The following is a 27,364-nucleotide window of genomic DNA, read 5'->3' as shown; positions in this document are numbered from 1 at the left end:
ATCCTGAAACTTTGTTCTCTACCACTATTAATGAGACATGGTGACCATAAGCCAAGCAAGTTGCATAGTCTGAAAAAATGCTGTGATTTTGTTACATAGTAAAGATGAGGAGGAGATTGGGGAAACCACAATGAGGAAGTTGATATTTGTGTTGAATCACTATGTGTTAGGGCCTGGCTAACAGTTTTACTTAAGCTCATTTTTAACAGCAGTCACACAATGATATTTGATAATTCTGCCTCTTATTTGGCAGATGAGGAAACTGAAATCTAGTTAGATCACCCAAGATTAGTTCAAGAGTGAAGGGGTATGTGGGGTGCAGACCTGAGTCCTCTGCCTTTGCAGCTTAGACTAGAAACTATGGCAATACTGTATCTCCTTGTTACATGATGAAGCCCCCTCCTCTGGATGGTCCTCCTGAGTCCTGGGTCATGTGTTTCCATCAGTTCGCAGGGTTCAGAGCTTATGGCAGCTTTTCTAAAAACTATCCCGAGATGACACATTTTAAAACCAGAAGGACCCCCTTTTCCTTCTTATCCCACTAGCATTATTGCCACTTTCTCTCTCTTCAAGTTCTGTGGAATGGACTTAGGCAAAAACAAAACCTCTTATTTCCTTTTAAAAAATATTATGATACACCCTGATGTGAAAAGAAGAGACTCTGTCACTTTCTTTGAGCCCCTTTGGAGAAAGTCCAAGTGGCAAATGAACTTGGTACTATTTCAGTTTGTAGGAGGAAAGAAGTTGGTTACCATTACTCAGTGATGAAAATTTCGATAAATTTCGATAATGATAAAAATTTTGACTGAGCCAGGTTTATATTTTGTTAACATTTTTATTGCTACGTGCTCCCAATACAACAATCAGCATCAGTAGTGTACACTTTGATAAAAAGAAATTTTTAGCTTAGTAGAAAAGGAAGCTCAAAGATCAGGAGTATAATGAATATATACATCTTTATGAGAGGTGTATGTGTGTGACCAGCTTTGTTTGTAATCCCCTGTGGACTAGATACATGCACACGCAAGCAAATTAGAGAGAATTTCATTCTGAAGTTTTAGGGAGAAAAAAAGACTTCTGCTTGAGGCTCAGAGATTTACAATCTGAAATTCACCTAATTCATTTGAGCTTCAAAAGTCTTGCACCAAGTAGCAGCGATTCTTTAGAGGTATAGAGTCAATAGGTGAAGCTGTTATTTTTACCATGGTTAAAATGCAAAAGGTTTTTGCACATTCTGTGTGTTTAGAGGTTAACATATTTACATTTTAGTTTCCAAACTGTATTTTTAGATGGTTCAAGAACTGACTTCAAAATCATTATGCTGACAACATTTATCTTTCTTTTTCCTTTTAAGTGTAATTCATGAAATACTCATTTCTTTCACATACTTCTTTTCTGGTATTTCTAATTTACTATTTCATTAAACGGCTAGCTGTCTGAGCCCATATAACTTTATGTTTCATTGAAGGGGAACAAGTTAGCAACTTTGCATCAACTCCTCTAAAATTGCAAAAGGTTTGCATAACATCAATTCTGTTCAAATTTAGTTCTTGGATTTGGCTGCTTTAGTTTGCTTAAATTTTTCCTCTATGTACAGAACAAAGCATGCAGCTCTAGTTATGTCTCTCTAGTTTACCAAAATATGTCATTGGTATTAGAGTAAATATTTAGTACATAAAAATACTATCAAGAAAAAAAAATCAAATTTTAATAAATATCTTCAGTTCTGAATTCTATATACAGATACTTTACATCTACTCCCTGGAATTTCTGGCTTCACTGTAAGTAAAGTGATCACTGACATAAATTACTAGCACATTATTGCAGTCAGATGCACTGTGGTTGTGAGCATGTGAATATGAACCATGCGGAAAATAAATATCGCAACCATTGACAAACACTTTCTTGAATCTGCTTCTAGAGCCCTACAGCCCTGCTCTATTTGAGTGTTAATCTAGTTTCAATGATGCTTTTCTCAGCTACCAACATACAAATGATGTCAGAACATTTTTCATTATTATTACAGTACATCGAGTATACACATTTGTATATGTCAACAAAGGGCCGACTAAAAACAACACAAGAACAGAGGACAATCAATGGTGTCTATTGAAGCCCTGGTAGAAGGGTTTCTGTTTTGTCTTGCACGGGCTCATTTACTGGTCTCTGTTCCTTGTGACTACAAGTATGCTAAGACACTAATCTTATTCATCTTTATTTAAAGTATGGAAGGTAATATCTGCAGCTTATCTATTCTTTTTCTTTTTCTCTAATTTACGTGTCACATTGTTGATCAAACAAAACCACACAACACAACCCTTTGTATTGTCAGTAGCTGCGATTCTAAATTCTTTGTAATATTCTCCTTTGAAAGACAACTCATACAATGTCAAATAAGGCAATACTCAATGACAGGCACCTAGAACATCCAGAAATGTAACACAGTAAACAATCATTTGAGAACACATCTCTTAAAATAATACTGATTTCTGCAATATACAGTATTTACACAAACAGCTGCAAATTTGCTCATACAATATTTCTAATATAGATAAATAGGAATACAAGTCTAAGAATTCTTTGCTCCAAAACTTTTTGTTAAAGTGTAAACCATTGGCACCTCTTTTTTCTTTTTACTGTAATTTTTTAAAATTAAAAAAAAATCAGCTGATATGCACAATTGGTTCCAGTCCCTTTCCTGCTTTAGAAAATGACCCACATACCTAGCAACTTACTTTCCTCCGGTCAATAATCTTTGGTGCTTTCCCCCAATGAATTCTGGTAAATGAGTCGAGGCAGAACAAAAGGAGGATGAAAGCAACTAGAAAGTGAACCAGCACTTTTTTTTTCTTCCACTCACAGAGAAAATGAGCTGATGATTTATGGAGAGTTCAACTTTAAACAAGCTGTATGCACCACGGAGAGAGGCAGATCCTCCAGATTTTTCACTGACGTTGAGCCTTTTGGCTTTACTTGCTCATCTTTCCGACGTGGATGATCTTAGCAGACGTCTCTTGTCAATAAGCTTTTCATCTTTCTTTGAGGTTCTTGCCTGAGAAGAAGCACCTATGGAATCACTGGCTGCAAGGAAGTGGGCAGCAGCCAGTTGTGGAGATGAACTGAGGTGGCCACTCTTGGTGGGTGGGGAGGCCGGTCCCAGAGTTTTATTTTCTGCTGACTGTGTTTGCCTTTGGGATAAGTTAGCACCATTGGATTTACTGTTTGGCCTGAAAGCAGAATGCTCATTTGGACCTGCTATGGAAGAGATTCTGCTCAAAGATTTCTTCTTTTCAGCAGGAGTCTCTGAATAGTACGGAACCAAAGATGTAGGCATCACTAGAGATCCCGGGAGGTCACTGGGGTTAAAGAGAGCATCATCATGAGTTTCAGCAGCTTCTGAAAGGTACGGCGGTGGCAGGGTGCTACTGCGTTTGCTGCAGGACTCACAACATAACTTGTTATAACCTGGTATGGAGCAGTATCGTGCCAGCACCTCCATTTGACAGAATATGGACTTATCTCCCAAACATGGCTCATCTACAGAGATTCAAAGAAAAACAAAATAAGACATATGTCCAAACATAAACGGTGGACAATATGCATGGAGATACAGGGCATTATGCTAAGTGAAATAAGACAGACAGAGAAGGATATATATTGTATGAACTCACTTGTATGTGGAATCTAAAAAAAAAACAAAACAAAAAAACAGAATCATAGATTCAGAGAACAAAGGAGTGGTTGCTATGGGAGGGGCAAAATAGGTGAAGGAGATTAAGAGGTACAAACCTACAATTACAAAATAAATAAGCCATAGGGATGTCCCACAGGGCATAAGGAATATAGCCAGTCATATGGTGATAACTTTGTAAGGGGGCAGACTTATTGTGGTCCTCGTTTCAGAATGAAATGAGATAATAACTGTATGCCAACTATATTTCATTTTAAATATAAAAATAAATATAACTAAGAATAAATAAAAGGAGGAAAGAAATGAAAATTGTCTATGAATATAAAAAAATTTAACTAAGATCTAATATTGATGGGTGTTTTCCACATGAGCCTTTGCGTTAAAATATGATATTAGAATAAATTTACTAAAATAAGTTCTCTCTGTGCAAAGCACTTGAATTGACCAGCACTTGCACATCCCCATCAAGAGTCTTCAGATCAAGGGTATTGTTTTCTTCTTAGGAATGTATTTCTGATTTTAGAAAATAGAATATTGGATGTGTTTCATCATACTTTTAAGATATAGAGAGACGTCTGTTTTTTAAAATTTTATGATAGTTCTGTCTTTATGATAGAGTCGTCTGCATATTAAGTTTAAATTTAAAATAAAAAAATACTGAAGATCTGTTGTAACATATTAACCCTTAAAACTATATTACTAAAAGAAAAATCAAGATATAATTATGATTCAGAGAATATTCTCCAGAGTGGAGCAATAGTTTTATGTTTACCATTGAATGTTCTCAGGTTATTTGTTATTTGAAAGCACAAATCTGGGTAACATGTGCCAACTTTCTTATGAATAATACATGGTTAATTTTATTGAATTGACAGTTCTTTAAAGAATACTAAGTACCACTTATAAAACACTTGGTAGGTATGTTTGTACATACTATTTCCATTATTTTAAAATTTTATTAATCATAAGTTGTAAGAATTAGATTTCAAAAAATCCAAACGTTGAGTTCATAAAAAGTCTGTACTTCTTTTCAGCCATTCCAGGGCATATTCTATGCAGAGCCCATGTGCATAATCCAACACAGAATACTGATCTCATATCCAATTAATAAATGTGAAGAATTATAAATTGTGGCGTTTATGTAATACAATCACAATGACAGTGTAATATTGGGTAATTCTACATTGCTAGGTAAGGAACTTGCTATATAACTTGCAAAGAAATTGAACTTTTCTAAAGTTTGAGGGGGGGATCAAAAAAGAAGGCAAGACCAGTTGGCAAGACCAATAGAGAGTAAGCTTATCACCTTTGTTCGAGTTAGAATGTCATGTACACTTCCCAAACTCTAGAATGACTTATTTTTGCCTGACATTTACATACCTATGATACAGTATGATGCATCTGAATATCTCATAGTAGATAAGAATTAGGTTGTAATCCTAAATAGGTTGCAAATCCCTGAGAACCACATTAATGGGTTTTACATCAAGTATCAATCCCTTATCCTATCCCAATTACTTTTTCTATGCTTATGTCTTTCTAGGCCTATAACATTTTCTTTTGGCTTAAGGAAGAGAATCAAGCACATACCTGCTGATAATTGGGCATATTTACAGAAATATACAGCTCTACCAGTTATTAAGATTAATAAAGCTTACTCACAAAGTGTTTAGCCTTCTGACAGTAACACTTATAAAAGAGTAAAATGTAATGGTGACAATAAATTTTACAGCTTCTGAGTAGGTAAATTTGTTCTTTTGGCTTGTGCTTTGAACTTTCAAATATACTTTCCAGAGAAAAATGATTAAGTATGTAAATCCTTTGTCTCCCCCTCATGGTCATACTTGTTCATGCCACCCCACATTATCAAAGGAAAATATGAAGAGAAATAATTCATAAGGTTACTTCGGAAGATTAGACAGGCAGTGGGAGATTAGGAAGAGAGAGAGGGAGAGAGAGAGACACAGGCACGGAGAGTCAGAAGGGATGGGACACAGGGGTTGGGAAAGAGAGAAGGCGGGGAAGACAAGAGACGGGGAAGAAAGTAAGAGATGGGAAGATGGAGAGACAGATGAGCAGTGGCTGAGACAGGGAGAGGGGAGGAAGGGATGGAGAAAAGTGGAGGAGAAGGAAAGACACTTTTAGACATATGTGTCAGAAAGGGAAGGATCAGTGGTGTCAGAGAGAAAAAGAGGGAAATGAAGAAAAAGAAGAGTCAGGAAGATATGGGGAGAGAGAGAAGAGGAAAGGGAAAGAGAGAGCAGGAGAAAGAGAGATGAGGAGGAGGAAGGGAGACTAGGAGAGGAAGAGAGTGAGAGAGAGAGGGAGAGAAGAAAAAGTGAGTGGAAAAAAGCACGTGTGGTGTACACAGAAAGTGAGCAACGCACAGACAGCAGGTGACAGCAAATCAGAAACCGGGAGTGAGACCCACAGAGGAAATGAGAGGAGAGTGAAGTGGAGAGACAAAATGAGACAGACAGCACACAGGCAGATGGAGAGAGAGTGACAGAAAAGGACGAAGAAGGAGACAGAGTCATAGAAGCTGAAACCATCAAATGTATGCTATTTATTACAACAGCAAATTGAATTATACAGACATCCTGGACTCATGACAGTTCCACTTTTGATTTATGGATTTCACGATGGCATGAAAGCCATATACATTCAGTAGAAACTGTACTTCAAATTTTGAATTTGGATCTTTTCTGGGTTAGTGATAAATGGAATGATCCTCTCGTGATGCTGGGCAGGGCAGCAGCTGCAGCACCCAGTCAGTCAAGTGATCACCAGGGCAAACGGCTTTTAATCATACTGTACCCAGACAACTATTCATAGGCTCTGAGTTAGATGATTTTGCCCAAGTGTAGGCTAACATAAGTGTTAAGAGCAAGTTTAAGGCTAGGGCATGGTGTTCAGTAAGTTGTGCACATGTGATGACATATGTGCTCAGCCATGTCTGACTCTTTGTGACCCTAGCTCACCAAGCTCCTCTGTCCATGGAATTCTCCAAGCAAGAATACTGCAGTGGGTTGCCATTTCCTCCTTCAGGGGATCTTCCCCACCTAGGGATGGAATCTACATCTCTTGCATTGGCAGGCAGGTTCTTTACCAATGAGCCACCTTGAAAGCCCTGTTCTGTAAGTTAGTTGTATAAAATGCATTTTTAACTGAATGTATTTTCAACTCAGAAAGAGTTTATCAGGATATAACTCTCCTGTAAACTGAGGAAGATCTGCACTTTAAAATAAAGAAAAGAGGCTCTGTTTTTGCAATACTTAAGGAATAGTTCAAGAAAATTTTAGCCTAGGTACAAGGTGCCTATTTTGCAAGCACATTTGTTGAATATTTGGGTTTCCATCATAGCTCAATTGGTAAAGAATCACCTGCAATGCAGGAGATCCGGGTTTGATTCCTGGGTTGGGAAGGTCCACTGGAGAAGGGATAGGTTACCCACTCCAGTATTCCTGGGCTTCCCTTGTGGCTCAGTTGGTAAAGAATATGCCTGTAATGTGGGAGACCTTGGTCCTATCCCTGGGTTGGGAAGATCCCCTGGAGAAGAGAAAGGCTACTCACTCCAGTATTCTGGCCTGGAAAATTCCATGGACTGTATAGTCCAAGGGGTTGCAAAGTGTCGGACATGACTGAGTGACTTTCACTTTCATGGATATGGATGCAGGTATTGGAAATGGCTTTGTGAATGATATTTATCATCTGCATGTCTCAACTGAATAATTTTAGTAAAACATTGCAAAACATTCTGCATTATTATGCCTTTAACAATAATGTGAAGTTATAAAGAAAATCAGAGAGGAAATAAGTAGCTTCTTCTAGAAACACAGATTGACAGAAACTTCATATACATGATACAGCCTTCACTCCAGCATTACCATCCACTGGGGACCATGGAGGCTGCAGTGGTGATGGTAACTAACTGGAGGGGATACTGCCTCAGACACCCATCTTAAAGAACTGTATTAGGCTAATATTTAAAGTGTGTTTTCCTTAAGTTATTCTTCAGTAAGTAAATGGGAATTCCAGAGCTTGTCCCGAAAGGAAATCCTCCTGTTTTGAGGCTCAAAAACATGGTCATAGTGTGAGTTCGATGCATGAAGCAGGCACCCAAAGCTGATGCTCTGGGACAACCTAGAGCAATAGGGTAGGGGAGGGAAGCGATAGGGTAGGGGTTCAGCATGGGGGGGAAACATGTATGCCTATGGCTGATTCATGTTGATGTATGGCAAAAGCCATCACAGTAAAGTAATTGTCCTCCAATTAAAAGAAATGAATTAATGAAAAAATCAAAATAAAGAAAAAAGTTAACCATGGTCAGAACAGTGAAATCAATCAGTGTCACACCTACCATTACAGGGAGGCAGCTGACAAGCTCGGACAGACTCGGGTTTCTCCCCGTCGCAGTGGTCACCAGCCCTGCAGAGGACCTGCCTCACCTCTGTTCCCTCACCGCAGGTCACTGAACACTACAGAAACAAAGGCTATGATTGTGGACGTTTTATTCCACCAAGATTGCCTTTCTTCCTTTCCCCGCGTGCACACTCAGGCACAGACATGCACACACATGCACACATGCATACACAGCTCTGGGGTTCTTTCTCTGCTGCGTAGTGTTACAGTGACTTTGGAGACAGAGAATCCTGTTTATACCCTGGCTCCGTCCTTCACCAGCCTGGGAACGTTGCTCTTTCTCTGAAAGCATCATAGAATTGTTGGAGTAAAAGAAGAAAAAGGAAACAGTTATAAGCAGTTAAGCCTGGCACTTAGGAAGCCTTTGATGCCAAAGAAGTCCTTGTTACAGTGTTAACACCTTCTGCTTGTTACTAAAATCAGTAGTGGAGCCCATTTTCAGGGAGCCGGTCTCGGATCAAGCTTCCCCTTCTCTCACCTTCCTTACAAATGGCAAACTGACTCATGTGCTATGTTGGAACTACTATTACTCTATTCCCACAAATTCATTTATTTAAGGAAGGGGCTAACTGCTCTAAAACTAAGCCCAGAAACAGCCGTGCTATTGATCTAGGTAGGATCTGTAGAGGAAGAAGGCTTGTTGCAGGGGTCTGAAGAGAGTGAAATGTGAGCTCTTCCAGCCCTGTGCAGGTAACCTTCATTGGCTTGTTCCTTCCACCCTGGGTCTGCTCTCCACTTCCTCCTTCATTCTCTATCTGCTTTTCTGAGGCCCCGTCCTCCTAGCCACTCTTCTATGGCCCCGTAATTCCTTCTTTGGAATCTTTAGAAACATCAAAGATCTGTGGTTAATACAAGGACTGAGACACTGATTCAGCCAGTCATCAAACAGACATTGTTCGGACAGGCACCACTGGGCACTGGGGAGGCAAAGCATCTTTTTTTTTTTAGAAATGCCTGGACTAGTGCTGAGCACGGACTCAAAGACAGCAGTTATGATACACTGCTGTGATCAGCAAGCCATTGGTAGGCTTCTGCTCTTGGAATGAAGAGGACTGCAGAAAAGGCACCCCTGGAAGCTGGTATTTTGGACCATGAAGCTGAGCCTTGAAGGATGATGGGCAGATGGGCAGATAGACAGAGAGGGAAGGGCAAGCCAGCCAGAAGGGAGGAGGCTCCAACCAGCTGGTCTTGGGAACAGTGAACAGTTTCCTCAGACTGGGACAAAGAGGTGGAATAAAGGAAGATGGATTAAGAGTTATCGTGGGATTTATTTGTTTATTGTTGGTGATCATTTTGCAATGTATACAAATACCAAATCATTAAGTTGTACACCTGAATCTAAGGTATTGTTGTATCAATTATACCTCAATTAAAAAAAAAACCCACAAAAAACAGTGGGGTGTCACACAGGGCAGGGCCCTGCATTCAAGGTCAGGGATTTGAAAGGTATCTAGGAGGGACAGTGAGGTCAACACTAATATTAGAAAATCAGTCACCTTTTAGACAGCTTTGTATCCCAAAGCATCCAAATGGGGTTTGCCCCCATCAATGAATCTTACATGCAAACATTGTTTTAAAATACCATTTTTTCTTAATATGCCCAGGTGCTTATTGATTCCAAACAGTTTCTCCATTCACACAAAGCTCACCCGATACAGAAGCGAAATTAAAATATGTTTCACATGCTTCCACGCACATACTACCCCCCGGCCCGCCCCGGCCCCTCAAGGTTCGCCCACCCACCTCGTTCCAGGGCCCCGTTTTCCACTGGGCCGGGCAGGGCACTCTGTTGCAGGGCCGGCGGCTCTCGGGCCGGTCGCCCGCGCAGTACTTGCTGTGCACCGAGCGATTGGTGCCGTCGTGGAGCGGCTGCAGGCAGCGCACCGTGCGCAGCTGGTAGCCGGAAGCGCCGCAGGTTTTGGTGCAGTGCTCCCACTCCTCCACCGCCCAGCTGCAGGAGGAGGGAGGAGGAGGAGGGGTTAACACTGTCCAGGATGGTAACCCCGGGGCACCGTGCGCCCCTTCCTGCACCGTAAGCCTAGGTTTTTCTGCTCACCTGGGTGAGGTGCCACCCAGGAGGAAATTTCAGAAATATGGATGCAACGGTCTTAGACTTTTCTACCAATAATAGATCTGACACTTTTATTTGTTAGGCCTTTGTATTCTGCCTCCCCGGTGACTTCGAAACAACCTTCTCTCTTCCAAAAGGATCAGCTACAGAGGGCTTTGGAAACTCATCTTAAGGTTGTCCCCTTAGACTCAGGCATGATGGTAGTTTTCAAAACTAGCCCCCACTGGTAAACAAGATGTAGTATACTGCCTGCTACTATTCATCAAAAAAAGAAGGAAATAATGCCATATACAGTATCATGGATGGACCTGGAGATTATCATAGGAAGTGAAGTAAGTCAGAAAAAGACAAATATCATGTGATATCACTTATATGTGGAATCTAAAAATATGATACCAATGAACTTGTTTTGCCTCAGCGTGTTAAATATCTCAAAGGAAATATAAAAAGGATCCATCTGATCCTTGCCATGACAAACTGATTTGACTACTGCTGCTTTTTCATTATTTCATGACTTTACTCATGTTTTAATATTCTGAGATTACTGTTCCATCTCTATGGTTGTTGCTGTGAAGGCTACCTGATATATCCATTATGTTTGGAAAACTTTGTTTTTCATATAGGCCCTTATTACCTGATAAAAGTTGTGTGCCTGAACAGAAACTGCTTCCATGAATGTACCTGATAGAAACATTTCCAAGCAGATATTTTTAAAAAGATTTCCTAAGGGACATTCCCAAATTACACACCCAAATTCAATGTCAGTGTCCCAGCACTTTCCAAATTAGCTATGGATACACTATTACAGACAGTTCTTCATTACATATATCCCAAAGGGTTGTCACCATTGATTACCTCCACTTAATCAATCTGTCAGAATGTAATGGAAACATACTAATCTGTCCTTTCCAAAGTTACTTTCTGTCTGCATTTTTTAAAATTTCTGTATATATGGAGCTTGTTGTTGTTGCTGTTTAGTCACTAAGTCAGGTCCGACTCTTTTGTCACCTAATGGACTTTAGTCCGCCAGATTCCTTTGTCCATGAGATTTCCCAAGCAGGAATACTGGAGTGGGTTGCCATTTTTTTCTCCAACCTAGGTATTGAATGTGTGACTCCTTCATTGACAGGCAGATTCTTTACCATTGAGGCACCTGGGAAGCCCATATATGCAGCACCAAAATGTAAGTAAGTTAAAACCTTGGCAGTTTTTGCTCTTCAGAGTTTAAGATTGCCCTAGTTTGTCAACTGACGGTAAGAATGAATGACGGCAACTAAGAAAATTTACTCAGTTTTGCAGACTTCAATAGTGACTCTCATTTGAAGATAGGTATTACATGAGAGGTATATACTTCATAGTCATAGGTACTTTTGGCCACCAGGGAAACCTGGACCTATGGTAATTAACTCAGCAGACCTAAGAAGGATAAAGTCAAGTACCTGGTGGCTCAGATGGTAAAGAATCCACCTGTGATGTGGGAGAACTGGGTTCAATCTCTGGGTTGGGAAAATCCCTTGGAGGAGGGCATGGCAACCCACTCCAGTATTTTTGCCCGGAGAATCCCCATGGACAGAGGAGCCTGGCAGGCTACAGTCCATGGGGTCACAAAGAATCAGACATGACTGAGCAACTAAGCACAGCTTATATATATATATCTGCTGCTGCTAAGTCGCTTCAGTCGTGTCCGACTCCGTGCGACCCCATAGACGGCAGCCCACCAGGCTCCACTGTCCCTGGGATTCTCCAGGCAAGAATACTGGAGTGGGTTGCCATTTCCTTCTCCAGTGCATGAAAGGGAAAAGTGAAAGTGAAGTCGCTCAGTCATGTCCAACTCTTAGCGACCCCACGGACTGTGGCCTACCAGGCTCCTCCATCCATGGGATTTTCCAGGCAAGAGTACTGGAGTGGGGTGCCATTGCCTTCTCCGATATATATATATATATATATATATATAGGCTTATATACACACATATATATATATAATACACAGATACAAATAAATCTATATATAAAACAGATACAGACTCACAGACATAGAAAAAAAACTTATGGTTACCAAAGGGGAAAGGGAGGTAAGGAAGAATAAATTAAGACTATGGGATTGAGACATACAAACTACTATACCTAAAATAGAAAAGCAAAAAGGATTTACTGTGTAGTACAGGGAACTATATTCAATATCTTGCAATAACCTATAAAGTCAGGCAATCTGAAAAAAAACTGAATCATTTTCTTGCACACCTGAAATTAACACAATGTTGTAAATCAACTATACTTCAATAAAGAAGGGAAGCAGAAGTAAAAGTGAGAAGCAGAAATATGGTTAAAAAACATGGGACATAAGAATTATAATTCTTATGAAATGATCTGATCACTGTAAACAGGTACACATATTAGCTTTGACTAAAAATTAAATTAAAACTAAAAAGAGCTAATGACATTTAAATCCCTTTCATTTTGTCCTTGGTATATAAGGATAGGTAAAATAAATGCTTACAGTGGATGTGTGCACTCTTGAATATTGCACATTCTTCTAATAGGTTTTGGCTTTTTGTTGACCTCACAGAAGCTGCGATGAACCATTTTGTTATCACTTTTCCTACGGCATCCGTATTTAGTGTACTGGAAACCTGGGAAGGCAAATATATTTCTCATTTAATCATTTATTCATTCTGTCACATATTTGATCATTCATTCATTCATGTCATTCATCAAGTATTTATTGAGCCAGGCACTGTTCTAGGTGCTCTAGTTCCAGAAGCAAATTAAATAATTAAATAAAAATTATATCAACAAAAATCCTTTAATAAATATTATAAAGTATTAAATAGCAACTGCATGCTTGTTAATGAACCAGATCCTGAAATACAGTCTAGGAAGATAGTCAGGTAGGAAAACGATGTCATACCTAGTGACATAGGCTTCTACAAAGCTATGTCAATAATTGACTGTAGAGGCACCAGAGAAACACAGAGGGGAAGTGCTCTACCTTAGCAGGAGGAGAGACAGAGAATGTTTACAAGATCAGCACTTCCCTGGGCAGAATCCTGAAGTTCAGACAACACCAGTAAAGGGAATGGGTTTCACTGGTGGCTCAGTGGTAAAGAACCTGCTTGCCCCTGGAGAAGACCTGAGTTCGATCCCTGGGTCAGGAAGATCCCCTGGAGTAGGAAATGGCAACCCACTCCAGTATTCGTGTCTGGGTCCCAAAAGAGTTGGACATGACTTAGCAACTAAACAACAACAAAGAGAATGAAGCAGAATAATACTCCAAGCAAATGAAATGACATAGAAAACTGCTGAGCTCTTTGAATGGCTGAAACATGGGATCCAACCTTAAAAGACCTGTGGGCCAGACAAATGTTTAGACTTTATCCAGGGAGTTATTGAGAGTCTCCCCAGGCACCGACTTGGATGTTTAAAAAACATATATATATATTATTTTTTAATTTTGAAAAATTTCAAATCTAAAAAAGTGTAAGGAAAGCACAATGAATATGCCTTACACCTAAATTTACCTTTGGTTACCATGTCAGCATATTTGATATACATATTTTATATCATATATATTAATTACAACATATAATAAACATATTATATCAATCAAGAATCTGCTTGCAATGCAGGAGACCTGGGTTTGATTCCTGGCTCGGGAAGATCCTCTGGAGGAGAAAATGGCAACCCACTTCAATATTCTTGCCTGGAGAATCCCATGGACAGAGGAGCCTGGAAGGCTACATTCCATAGGATCGCAAGAGTCAGACACGACTTAGCAACTAAACCAGTACCACATATACATTTACATATAAAATGTTGCTGAACCTTTTGAGAGTAAGTTGCTAACATTCTGATTCTTCACTTCTAAATACCTCAGCATATAGCTCATAACAAGCACATTTTCCCACATAACCACAATATAATCTTAAAATCAGAATATTTAACACAAATACTATTACCTAGTATAAAGATGATATTCAAAATTTATCAATTGCCCTATAATGTACTCTATAAAAATGTTTCTCCAATCAAAGATTATGCATTGCATTTAGTTGTCATGGAATTAATCAGGAATAGTTTGAATCTCTTTCTGTCTTTTAATATTTTTGAGATGACAAGCCAGTTGTTTTGTAAAATGTCCCACAATCTGGGTTTATCTGTCTCCTAACGGTTCGATTTAGGTTTTCACTTTAGTCAAGAATATTACATAAATTACGTTTTGTCTTCAGGGTAACGTATTGAGAGAAAGAAGGATCTGAATCAGGGAATATAATTCTACTCATTCATTCATTCATTTATTCATCCATTCAAGAAACTACCTAGAAATGAAGAGAAGGAAATCAAATTTAGTTGGCCAGTTAAGAGACTTCTTCAATAATCTTCCCTTTCAAAGCTGAGAAGGAAACCTGGTGAGGGAGGAATAGATCTAGTAGATACTAAAAAGGTGTATCTGAAAGTCTTGTGACCAAGCAGATGTTGATGATGCAGTGGTGGTTGGTGGTGGTTTAGTCACTAAGTCGTATCCAACTCTTATGACCCCAAGGACTATAGCCCGCAGGCTCCTTTTGCCATAGGATTTTGTAGTCAAGAATGCTTGAGTAGATGGCCATTTCCTTCTCCAGGGGATCTTCCTGATCCCCTGGGATCAAACCTGGGTCTCCTGTACTGCAGACAGATGCAGTAGGAGGATCAAAATTAAATAATCATTTTGTGATAGATAAAGTTTCATTTTTATTTTATTTAGTTTTTGGCCACACCTCGTAGCACGCACGATCTTAGTTCCTTGACCAAGGACTGAACCTGTGCCCTCTGCAGTAGAAGCGCAGTCTTAGCCACTGAACCACTAAGAAAGTACCTAAAGTGCCATTTTAAATAATTATCTAAAAACATTTTATGTCCTTTCTAGACAGAAAACTTTAAAAATACATCTCTGAATTTAAAAGTATAAATATTTACCCAGGCATTCCCTACTATGAATAATTTATGTTTTCAACTATTCAGTGTTACTATTATGAGAGAATTCTGTCTAGGCTAGCTTCATTGTGGAGCACTTGTTGTTCCAAACTAGAGGAATGGATGATGGGAGAAACTGAGAAAGTTTGAGATGAGCTTAATTGATCTACTCCGGAGAGAGAGCAGACAGGTAGCAGAATGCAGTACAAATAGATACAAAGAAGCCAGGCTACCTACCTGGGTTTGTATCTTACAGTGCTGATCTTCCCTGTGCTTCAGTTTCCCCATCAGTATGACAGAGGTAAAAATAGTACCAAACTCTTAGAGCCATTCATCATTAAAATGTAGTTTCTGGTACAGAGTGCAACTAAGAGCTATTTCATTATTAATGCTGAAAAGAAATGCATAGGTATGGAAAGTAAAAGTGGAGGAGAAGGAAGGTAAGAACCAAAGGACACTGAGGTTTGGGAGAGTTAGGAAAGAATAAAGTGACTAAGGGTACCACGCATGGATATAAGACAAGGGGAAAGGGCCAGGGAATTTTAAGAAGGTCTGCTATTGATATGAATGGATTCCTATCATTTGTAGATCCCGAGATTTCAGTGAAAATGCTTTATATTTAAGTTCTGGTTATGTCTGGTGTTTCTCGGATTGTATCCTCAGTTAGACACAATCCTTAAAGCAGAAGGAAGAAGATTGGCTTTTATATGAATTACATTTTAATATAATAAATGTGTTCAATTTGTTACCTCCACCACAGGGTTTGGAACACTGAGACCAGCTCTTCAATGCCCACTCAAAAGTATCTAATTCTTCCTGGATGACATTGTTGCTGTTGATTGTAGGTGCAGAGTCCTCATGGATGATGTACTTATATGTCAGGCTAGAGCGGGTATCATTCTCCTGAGGTATAATCTAATGTACACATGAAATAGATATGTAAATTGCCTGAGTTTTAAATTTGAATGAAAAATGACAAATATTTCAGAATATATATCTTATTAAAACTGGAAGACTTTCAAGTAGTTTCTAAAAATAGAGTGTTTTTTATTTCTATCACTAAAGTACAGGTATGTCCTGTTTAAGAAAAAAATGCAAATATGTAAATTATCTTGACATTAAACAGTTAAAAAAATACAATAAAATTCAATTTTAGAGTTCCTCAAGTTACATATCTCCTGAATGTACTTAATTGTTACTATTTAAAGTAGACTTTTGTTATGATGATAAATATAATAATGTTCCATCCAGAAAATATAGACATCATGAAAAAATATAAAGAAAATAAAAATCATCCATAATTCCACTAAACCAGAGAAAGCTAAAGTCACTTTTATTATTTTGGGATAGAGCCTCAAGATATTTGCATGTGTGTATGTGTGTGTGTGTGTGCATGAGTGTGCGTATATGTGTACACATACATACATACTTTTCTGGTCTTGCTTATTTCACTTAACATGTCACACAATTCCCAAGACAGTGAATATTCTTTAAAAATATATTTCTAAATGCCAGCATAGTGTTTACTCTTAGTGCACGTGCGCGTGTTCACTCGGTTGTGTCCAACTCTTTGCAGCCCCATGGACTGCAAAAGTTCCTCTGTAGAGCCTTTTTGTTGACTGCCAGGCTCCTCTGTCCACGGGATTCTCCAGCAAGAATACTGGAGTGGGTAATCATTTCCTACTCCAGGGGCTCTTCCTGACTCACAGGTCTAACCCAGGTATCCAGCATCCCCCACATTGGCAGGTGGATCCTTAACAATTGTTCCACTTGGGCAGCCCATTTAACACTAGTGTACCTTATTTAATCAGATAAATTAATATCTATATTTTGATTAAACTTAACCCCACTTTTGTGATAATTTCTGATTTTCCTTGATGTGGTAAAGGGTACAAACACTTTTTTTATAGTTCTCATAATAGACCAAGTGAATGGTCCTTCAGAATAGTTAAAACAATTATTATTTTCATAATAAGAGTATATGAAGGTGCTCCCATTCAGTACTGCATATTAAATCATTTTCCTCTTTGTTAACTGAATGGGCAAAAGATTGTTGTTTTAATTGCTATTTATTTGATAAATAGTAAAGATTAATTTTCCTAAGTTTATTGGTCACTTGCATTTTGTTCACCATGCATTGCGTGTTCATGTCAGATCCTCTTTATTGTTATACATATTCTTTTTTTCATGTAATCCAAGCAATAGAAATATTAATCCTTTTATAATAAACTTTGCAAGCATATTCTCAGCTTTTTATGTGATCTTTACTTTTCTAGCAAAGCACTCTTTTTTATAAATAGTTTTTATTGACTTTCATGTAGCTTTTACAGGATTGTATCAATTACACATGGCTCCCTGGGGTCACTCTAATCATTGGCAAGGCCCTGCAAGAAGGCTCTGAGGCCAGACACCTGTGCTGCTGGCGAATAATGCAATGTAATCACATACGAGTAAAATAGAGCTTCTGATCTCCAACCACTCAAACTTAAAATAATCTAAATAAAATTTGATTGACATATATTTTCCTATAAAATTATCTAACCTATGGAACAGAATGAGAGTCCAGAAACAAGCCCATATAAATTTGGATAGTTAACTTCTGACATAGATGAAAAGACAACTTAATGGAGAATGGACATTGTTTTCAACAAATGGTGCTAGACACTGTGGTGGCTTAAAAAATGTGTGCGCAAATCCTTTGACACTTTCTCCCTCTCAAGAAGTGGAGCTTAATTCTTCTCTCTTTCAATGGATGCTGGACCAGTGGCTTGCATCTAGCAAATAGCAGCAGACATGAAAGGATGACATTTCTAAGGTTAGGTTAAAAAGACTGACTTCTGTCTTGGTTGCATTTTCACTTTCTGGATCATTTGTATCAGTAACTCCTGGAAAACAGCTGTTATGTGATAAAGACACTTAAGCATTCTATTTAAGCATCCACGTGAAGAAGCTTGGGAGCAGTCTTCCAAGGGCTTTCAACTGCCATGTGATTGAACTGGCAACTGAGAAGATTCTCTCCAGTGGAGCCCTAAGGTGACTGTAGCCTCAGCTGACAGCATCCTCATGAGATACCCTGAGCCAGAACTAGTCATGGAAGCTATTCCCAGATTCCTGACCCAGAGAAACTATGAGATAATAATGTTGCTTGTGTTCAGCCACCAAGTTTGGGGTGACCTGTTATGTAAGAATAGATAATGTATGGACATCCATGCACAAAACTAAGACCCTGACATAGACAAAATGTGTATAAAACTAGCTTAAATGGTTAATAAAATTAAAATGGTTAAATGTAAAACTATAAAAGTTACAATAAAAAGAAGAAAAAGAATTTTGATCCTGGACTAGGAAAAGAAAAAAACAACCTTATATAATAAGGAAGTCTTGATCCATAAAAGGAAAAATTGATAAACTGTACTTCAATAAAGTTAAAATATTTTTCTTTATGAAAAACACTACTAAGAGAAGGAAAAGAAACTACATACTAGAAGAGAATATCTGAAAAATCACATTTCATAGAGGATTTATATATTGAGTATATTTAAAAAACTCTGAAAACTTAAAAAGAAAAAAGCAACCTACTTTAACAATGGACAAAAGATCTGAACACTTTATCAAAGAGAAATAATTTTCAAATTAAAAAAATGATTTGAAATTTAGTGAGATGATATGATTTTAGATTAGTATATTTTTACAGGGAATCCAATAAATATTGGTATACGGAATCTAATAATATGTTTCAAATCAAAATGATGGCTTCTGCCTTCATCCATGAGGAAGTAATAGAGTTGCCTTTCTGATATTAAAAATAATAAAACTGGATACAATATTTGAGGGAATTTTTTTTCTTGCAATGAATAACATGGCAAAAGATAATGATCTCTGTGAGAAGAGTGACATGTTAAGTACTGGCTTCTGGACAGGGCCAGGCCTGGACCCTGATATGGAGAGCAGGAACCCAAGCCAAGTCAGTGTCTCACTGAGCTGACGAGCAGGGGGGAGTTTGGGACTTTCAGAGACATGGGCGCTAAAGGAAAGAGGGCTTCAGAGATGGTGGTCCAGAAAGCTGCATGCGTTTTCTACATAGAGGACTGGTCTGTGCATGTCCAGGCCAAGAAACCTGCTATCTACCAGTGAGTGGCTGCCATGGCACTGGGAGCAGGACAGAGGTACCTCGGGACAGGCAGGGATGAGGGCCTTGGGTGCTCTTATGGCCTCCCTAACACTTCAGGTATGCAGTTAAGGCACCAGAAAGCCAAGACATGAGAATAAGAACAAAATTGAAATAGACCAGCCCTCAGAAAGGAAAACCAAACCTCCAAGGATCGGTGGAAACTGACAATAAATTAACTGCCAGACAGAATAAAACCCAATGCTTTTAAGGAAGGCAAGGTAAACTAAATGCCCGACAACTTAATATCTCTAACGCTCAGTGTACAATAGAAAAAGTATAAGAAGTATGAAAATGTGAACTATAATCAAAAAAAAAAAAAGAGCCCACAAAATCAGGCAATATGAAGTCTCAGGACTTAGAGGAAAAGTTGGACATAATGAGTGAAAATATATGGATATCTCAGCAGAAAAATGGAAATTATAAGAAAAGAAAAAAAAGGAAAGTCTAGAAAACAAAGTACACTATCTGACATGAAAACTTGACTGTATGGGCTCAGTGGCAGATTGGAGACCACATAAGACAGTCAGTGAATTTGAACACAGTTCAACAGAAATTATCCAATCTGAAGGACAGAGAAAAGACAGCGATTACAAAAGAATGAACAAAGGTCACAAGTCTCGTGAAACAATTTCAACTGGTTTAACATACATGTAAATGAGTCCCAGGAATAGAAAGAGAGAGATGGGGGAAAAATAAACTTGAAGCCATATGGAAAATTTACCTCAATTTAGTGAAAAACATCAAGGTATAGAGCCAAGATACTTGGTGACCCCAAGCAGGATACATACAAAGAACACCACAAACTTAAGTATGCCACAGTCAAACTACAAACCAATCCAAGACAAAAAGATAAGGAGAAAACTGTAAAATGCAGCCAGAGAATATTGACACACTAAATGCACAGCAGCAACCTAAATGAAGCTTACTTCTCATCATAAACAATGGATTCGAGAAGACAAATGTTATATAAATGAGTCAACAATGGCTCCTGTATATTGGCCCCTAGGTCATTTATTTATATACAGCAAGTTCAGATCGATTAGCTCAAAAGTCCAATGGCACCAAACTCAGATTTTCACATAGCCGATTGTTTCAAATGTAGCCTGAACAAGCAGATTTCTAACCATCTAGAAGAGAAGGGGGAGACAGAGGATGAGATGGTTGGATGGCTTCATCGACTCAATGGACATGAGTTTGCGCAAATTCCAGGAGATAGTGAAGGACGGGGAAACCTGGTGTTCTGCAGTCCATGGGTCACAAAGAGTCAGACACGACTGAGCAACTGAAAAACAGAGCCTGTTTGCTTTGCATACCCTTATGAAAGTGGACCCTAAATCCACTAATTATAAGTAAGACTTTATGGGTATCAGGACCCCAAGCTGCTGCTGCTGCCTTTTGAAGCTCTCCAGCCCAGAATCTCCCTGCTGTGCTGCTGGGAAACATCACCTAGACATATAATCCCCTCTCGAGTTCCCCTCCCCCAAGAGTTCCCTTGCCCTTGTCTTTTTCCTGAAGGTGGCCACACATGCAAACCTGCTAAGGCATCACCTGAACAATATGTCTGGGTGCTACTGCCACCTCATGGTCATATCTATTTCCTAGATGAACTCCCAAATTCCTGGACCTCCTTACAATGACAGAGAAGGCAATGGCACCCCACTCTGGTACTCTTGCCTGGAAAATCCCATGGATGGAGGAGCCTGGTAGGCTGCAGTCCATGGGGTCGCTAAGAAACAACAGAAAACCATCTTTAAAGTGCTGAGAAAAAAAACAAACAAGCTAGCCACTTCCAATTTTATATCTAGTGAAGATATCCTTTAAGAATGAGAGTGAAAGACATTTTCAGAGAATTGAAAGCAGAGAGAGTAACTTGCTAGCATGCATACCCATAGCACAAGAAATGTCAGGAAGTTCATTATATCAAAGGTAAAGGGTACTAAATGGAAAATCAGATTTACCAAGAAAAATGAAGAGCATCAACAATGCTAAATATGTGAGTAAATATAAAAATCTATTTTTTCTTTTCTTGTCTTTAAAAGATAACTGATTACTAAAATCAAAGATCATAATACTGTATTTGGTTTATAATGTATATATAATAAAATATATGACAAAGTTCCCCAAAGAATAAAGAGGGAGGATAAATGGAATTATTAAAAACAAGCAAGTAACTAAAATGAATTATAACTCAATTATATTATATTAATTATTTAATCATCAAATTAATTATACTTGAGATAAATTAATTATAAAAATATAAAGTAAATAAACTACACAGTGAGCCTGTAATGCCACATACCAAAACAATAACAGGATCATGTAAAGGTCCATCGGTGTGAAGAGTTTCAATGTCATCTTCAATGTTATAATCCCATTCCACACCAAGATCTATGAAGGTCTTTGACTTGGCTTCCTCCCCTTTGCCATTTAAAATATAGTGGCCTGTAGCCTGATTCTTAATTGCTAAAGGAAGAAAAATGAGTAACCAGGATACATTTTATTTCATTACAGCTTTGAAGATTCACTGTTAAGTCTATCCCCTTCTATAAATGAAAGACCATGTTTATGAGTATGAAAGCAATTAAAATGAGTGTTACTTCTGATAGGACTCATATTTCATTCAGTAGGCATTCAAAATTCTCAAGAAGTCTTCCTAACCAGCTAAAAATAGTGGCAAGATGGTGAGATAGAAAATCAAAATTAACAAATATTCCCATTCGAATACACTGCCAAAGCAGTTAACACTTTCTAACTCATCTATCCCATACATTTCCTCAGGAAGCTGGAAATATTTTTAAAATAATGGCTTCTTCTACAACAAGTAATACAAATGATTTATACCAAGACAGCATATAACATAATGCTTTTTTTTTTTTACTATGTAGCTCTTTCAAGTTAAGTCAAAATATTAGAGGTACTCAAAATAGTTGAACTAAATTTTAGGCTGACAAGCAATTAGTCCTGACAACTGTAAAATTCTAAGGTCACATTATCTACTTAAATGGTCAGGAAAAGCTCTTTACTGGTGACCAAATTTGTAATATATTACAGATTTACTATACATTATTAAATAAAATGCTTTCTCTAATGAATAAAAATAAAAATGGGATTTTAAAGTTTGGAGGTACATTGGCATTTAATGATATTAGAAAATGAAATTTCAAAAGTTATTACTATTACTAAAAATGTGTAGAAAATATGAATAATTTTAATTAAATACATTTATTCCTCTTGAGATTTTAAACTAATATTTCCAAAGATAATAATCTGAATTCCAGGATAAAAAGTAGGGAATTTTAATTAAGGGATAAAAGACTGCAGCTAGACAGTGGAGACTGTTTTGGAATCTAGTAGTAAATATATTTTAAATATTAAGAAAAAATTCCATGAAACACCATAAAACAATATATTTTGAAGTTACATGTATTTAGAAAAGCAATTTACTATACATTTTCATAGGTTTGGTGGATATGTCAGTTTCAGAAATCCTAGTGATTTAATGGCTCAAGGAATATGTGAAAGCTTGTTTACATTTGCGCATTCACTCACCCCTCTAGAATGACATTTCTACATGATCTCCTAATGTACAAAGGAGGAAAAAAAATCTTCTTTTGGAAATTATAAACAGGATAATTTGCAGATAACAAACAGAAAACATGCAGAAAATGAATCTGCATGTGCCAGTCAAACTGGACACATAACAGATATCAGGAAACTTTTTACTGGACTAGCACAATCTGGATGCGGTTGCTTTTCAGTCAAAGAACTTAAAATGCACTAAAAGAAGAGGCATACAGTATGGCATCAACCAAAATATCAGAATTAATTTGTCAAGATAAATATGGCAAATTTTTCTGATATTATTCCTTAATTTAGTGCATTTTATTAATACTTTATTTTTTTTCTCATCTCCTAATAACAGAGCAAAAATGTATAACAAATTCACACTTACCAAATTATTTTTTCCCTCATGTCCTAATGAACCAACCCAGGTTTCACCAGAAATTAAAACTCTAGTTGTGAATATTTCTTATTGTAAAGAAAGAATAGTTGGGAGAAATGAAGAACGAAAACCAGGTAATGATGAATTTATATATAATTTTGAAACTTACAGACCTATGCGTATACATAGATATAGATACTTATGTGTATACATGGACACAGATACACACATACACATGTATCTATACCTATGTATTATTTCTTTGACATTTCTACGTTTCAGTGCATGTTAAAGCACAGCCAGCAGACAGAAACACTTACCAAGAACATGAGGAGAAGCCTCGTCTTCTTGGATTAACACATGTCTAGCACCAGGGGGTATATCAAACATCTTAAGGTACCCTTTGCATGTGTAGTAAATATTGGAGGAAGCAAAGAAGAAAACAAAAGCAACAACCATGGTTAGTCAGGCATTACATTCTTACTGCTCCTGCGTGCAGAAGAAGGCATCCATAAACCGAAAAAAGCAGTTTCAGGCATTAATTTCAAAGCACTGGCAGTTTTTGTGACATCTGGCACAGGATCAGAGGCATATTTTTCTTTTTAATTATTAAGTTGACAAAAAATTAATCTTGTTTCTAACCCACTAGTCACTTATTTTGTATTGACCTACAAATTGTGGCAACAATAATTCAGGCAAATATAATACTATACTCTCCTGTGTCCCTCCATACAACTTTAGTTTTTTAAATCATCCTTTTGAATAGGGGCCCATTTATAGTGTGATTAGTTGGTGAATTTCTTGAGATATTTTATTGGTCTATATATTATTTTAAAAGTCTAAGTGGCAAGTACAGACAGCTAAGCTTCTAATTAATGAAATAGCTTCAGATTTAAAAGCCTGCTCTATTCTAAAGAAATTACAAAAGAAAAACCAGTGTGTAGTTTCATTTATATCGTCATCAGCAATTACTTTTAAAGCTTTACGCAGTTATAAATGGCAGTGTTGTAAAATATATCTTGTAGATTGGCTGGAAAACATCTGCAAGTTATGTCATGCATTGCCTTTACATAGACCCTAAGTTCAATCTTCTAATTGATAAACCACAAACCAAAATGCTTAATAGGTTGTCTTAGGTTTTAAGGTCCTATTGTCCTATATAATAAATCTTCTTAGTATTATCACGCGTCCTAAAAATTATCTTAAGATCATTTAGAATTAAGATTCTAACTATAAATCAACAATAGTCAGGGCAAATAGAGAAACAACGATGTTTCTTCTCATTTCCATCAAAAATGAATATAGGAAGATTATGCAACTTATACCTTCATTACATTATGAAACCTGTAACACTTACATTATAAGTATTGATAGAAATCCAGTTATAAATACAAAATTCCTGGTGGAATCAGAAAGAAATCTGTTTTTTGGTCATTTCTATATGGACAATGATTACCTATAGGTGGATTTACCTGACTTTTTAAATAATATTTATTAGTATCTTAACTAAGTGGAGTGGTCATTTTGGGGTCAGGGTTTTCAGCACCTGAGCCTGGGTGATACTCAGTACATGAAACATACCATGCTTGCCTGAGTATCAGCAGCTGGAAGTAACGTGGTTAAGATACCAAGGGTAGCAAAACAGCTTGATGCCATTTATGGATGCCCATCTTTCTGCAGTTTGCTACAACTTACCCAATACATTTTTAGCTTCCCTTGTTTCAGCAAGAGAAACACTACGAGCTCCTTTGGGTAAAGTGAAGGCTCCTCTTGTCTTCCCTTAAATAGAATGTCTTTAATTAGTGGAGAGTTCATGTTTATCCAAGTCTTGCTGTTTCATTGACTATAGCATAAGCTCTGTATAATTTTATTAGGTAACATATAAAATATGTTTCATAATTATATATGTTGAAGTCAAAATGCATTTAAAATAGTTAGCTAATGCCAATAAACTGTTAATAGTCAATGAAAGTAAGACTAAGCATGAACAAGAAATGATATAGGTGATTTGAAGTTGAATACTTGCAGATTTCATTTTCCAGCAACTTGAGTTCTTTATGGCATCTCTTGCTTAAATTTTTCCCTGTTGGAAAAGGTTAATTAGTCTATTGAATGACTATGATGATAACATTAGTGCAAAGAAATGGATGTTAGATTATCTTGGAACAGTCTGAAAGCTTTCTTCTCTTCTTCTGAACTTAATTCAGAGGTTTAGCATAATTTTTGAGGTATCTGAAAAAAAAAAAGTATCACTACCTTTCATTACACATAATATAGAATGGATAACAATGGTAAAAACCATTTTGTTTACATTTATTCACTCTGGAAATAAGAAAAATTAATTATTTTACACCTAAATGAACAATTCATTACCGCAACAAAGCACAGTCAATTATTTCACATTAAGATGGAGAAAATCATGTTACTCTACCAAATGTATATAATTTATGTATATAATTCTAATTCTGTTTGCTTATTTAAATAATACCATCAGCCAGCAATGGCAATATTTGCTTTTTACAATTTTCAAAGTACAAACTATAGCAAATTATCACAGAGGAATAGCAAAGATGTCAGTGACTAGAGTAGGGAATACCTAAGAAAAACACATTAGAATATATTAGAATATCGTCACCTACTTCTGCCTGGCTCTAAATATATCAAAGGGCAAAGTTGATATATGTGGAAATGGCTTGAGGTGGGTGACTGGGGGATAATGGAAGTAAAAAGAACTAAGAGAATTACTCCATTTGGATAAAGACTAGTTTTTTTTTTTTTTAGACTTTCTTATTTTTCTAAAAGGAAAAATTACTGCAATGACAATGTGTTTAATGTAAACCAAATCTTTGTCTTTGTTTTGTTTTATCTTGTTTTCTATTGTTTTATAAGAGACTATATCTTGGATGTAAGAGAAGCTTTTCAAGGGAAGTCTCACATTAAATTTATTTTTAAATGTTGAATTCTGACAAACATTTGTTCAACAAATGTTTGTTGAATAACTGAATAATAATTGTTCCAAACTTATAGAAATCATTCAGTAATCCATGTTTGTATCTAAATTTTTTGTGAAAATTCCAATGTATAATTATGAAAATACTAATAATGTTGCATATTATTTGTTGCTTTTGGTTCCATCTAATGAACCTTCACCATATGCCTAAGTCCAGGCCATTGACTGTGTAACAAGAACAGAAATTCACACCCATAAGCAATTATAGCTCAGGTTATTTTTGGTTATATGTACCTCAAACTTGTTTAATATGAAATTATAAATATTATGTGAAATACGAACCCAAGATTTATAGTTTTAAAAACAGGATAAATTTATTCACTTTTAAAAGAAGCAAAGTGATTGTAATATTTTAAAAGTTGTATTTAAAGTTTTGAATATTTTTAACTTCTGATCAGTAATTTATGTGCAACAGAAAATTCAAAATAAGCCTTAATTCTAAAAATTAGGTCTAATACATTTTATTAAAAACACAAAATTAAACAGAACACATATTTTAACTAACTACTATAATTGATATTGTTTTCATTTGTTGCTTATCTAAATTTAGTAGATAGGTTTTCATCATGGAGGCTATAGAGTATGAATTATCAGTTATTTCAAAAATTTCTTAAAAGGTTATCTGGATGAATATAAATCAGCAGCTAATTTTTGTGTGTGTGTTTATAGAGAAAATGGTGCACTCCTAAAAGAAGTCTCAAAAAAGGCAAATCATGGATACTGAATTCATGAGAACCTCATCTTACCAAGCTTCCTGGGTGTCCTGGTAAATGTCCCCTTTACAGTTCGACAATGGGAATTATCTCCTCCACAGACACCACACTTATCCTCAACCTTGTTAGAACCGATTTCTTTATCACAGCCCACTTTCTGGGGAGAGAAGATATTAGATGTAGCTCATTTTAACGTGCCAAGCAAGTAAAGGTCAACATACTGGAGCATGATATACCATTTGTTCCATCATGAGCCCACAGCCAGGCACCAAACTCCCTCTCTAACTCTAATTTTTAATATCTTGGTCTTTTAAAGAACTATTATAAAATCAAATGACTTCTACTTTGGGTAATTATAAAGGATAAATTTCCCTCAGTCTAATGAAGCGTTTC

At 37.0% G+C, this 27,364-nt stretch overlaps 1 protein-coding gene across 9 annotated transcripts in view; it reads right to left on the bottom strand.

The window, feature by feature from the left end:
• Window positions 1-815: 815 nt before the first annotated feature.
• Window positions 816-27,364, bottom strand: part of ADAMTS3 (ADAM metallopeptidase with thrombospondin type 1 motif 3) — a 335,418-nt gene continuing 308,869 nt past the window's right edge. For all 9 annotated transcript variants that reach the window (XM_081587060.1, XM_081587042.1, XM_081587070.1 and 6 more), the window contains 8 exons: window positions 27,005-27,128; window positions 23,569-23,649; window positions 21,605-21,768; window positions 15,884-16,049; window positions 12,682-12,814; window positions 9,857-10,064; window positions 8,052-8,169; window positions 816-3,537 (listed from right to left, as the gene is read on the bottom strand). In XM_081587060.1, the coding sequence (XP_081443186.1) occupies window positions 2,978-3,537; window positions 8,052-8,169; window positions 9,857-10,064; window positions 12,682-12,814; window positions 15,884-16,049; window positions 21,605-21,768; window positions 23,569-23,649; window positions 27,005-27,128 (1,554 nt within the window). In that variant the 3' untranslated portion in view covers window positions 816-2,977. The remainder of the gene's footprint in view (window positions 3,538-8,051; window positions 8,170-9,856; window positions 10,065-12,681; window positions 12,815-15,883; window positions 16,050-21,604; window positions 21,769-23,568; window positions 23,650-27,004; window positions 27,129-27,364) is intronic.

The sequence above is a fragment of the Giraffa tippelskirchi genome, chromosome 1 (assembly GCF_054371585.1).
Source record: "Giraffa tippelskirchi isolate mGirTip1 chromosome 1, T2T-mGirTip1v1.2.pri, whole genome shotgun sequence".
NCBI lineage: Eukaryota > Metazoa > Chordata > Mammalia > Artiodactyla > Giraffidae > Giraffa > Giraffa tippelskirchi.
Note: the sequence above shows the minus strand (reverse complement) of the source record. Positions and strands in the feature narration are given on the sequence as shown.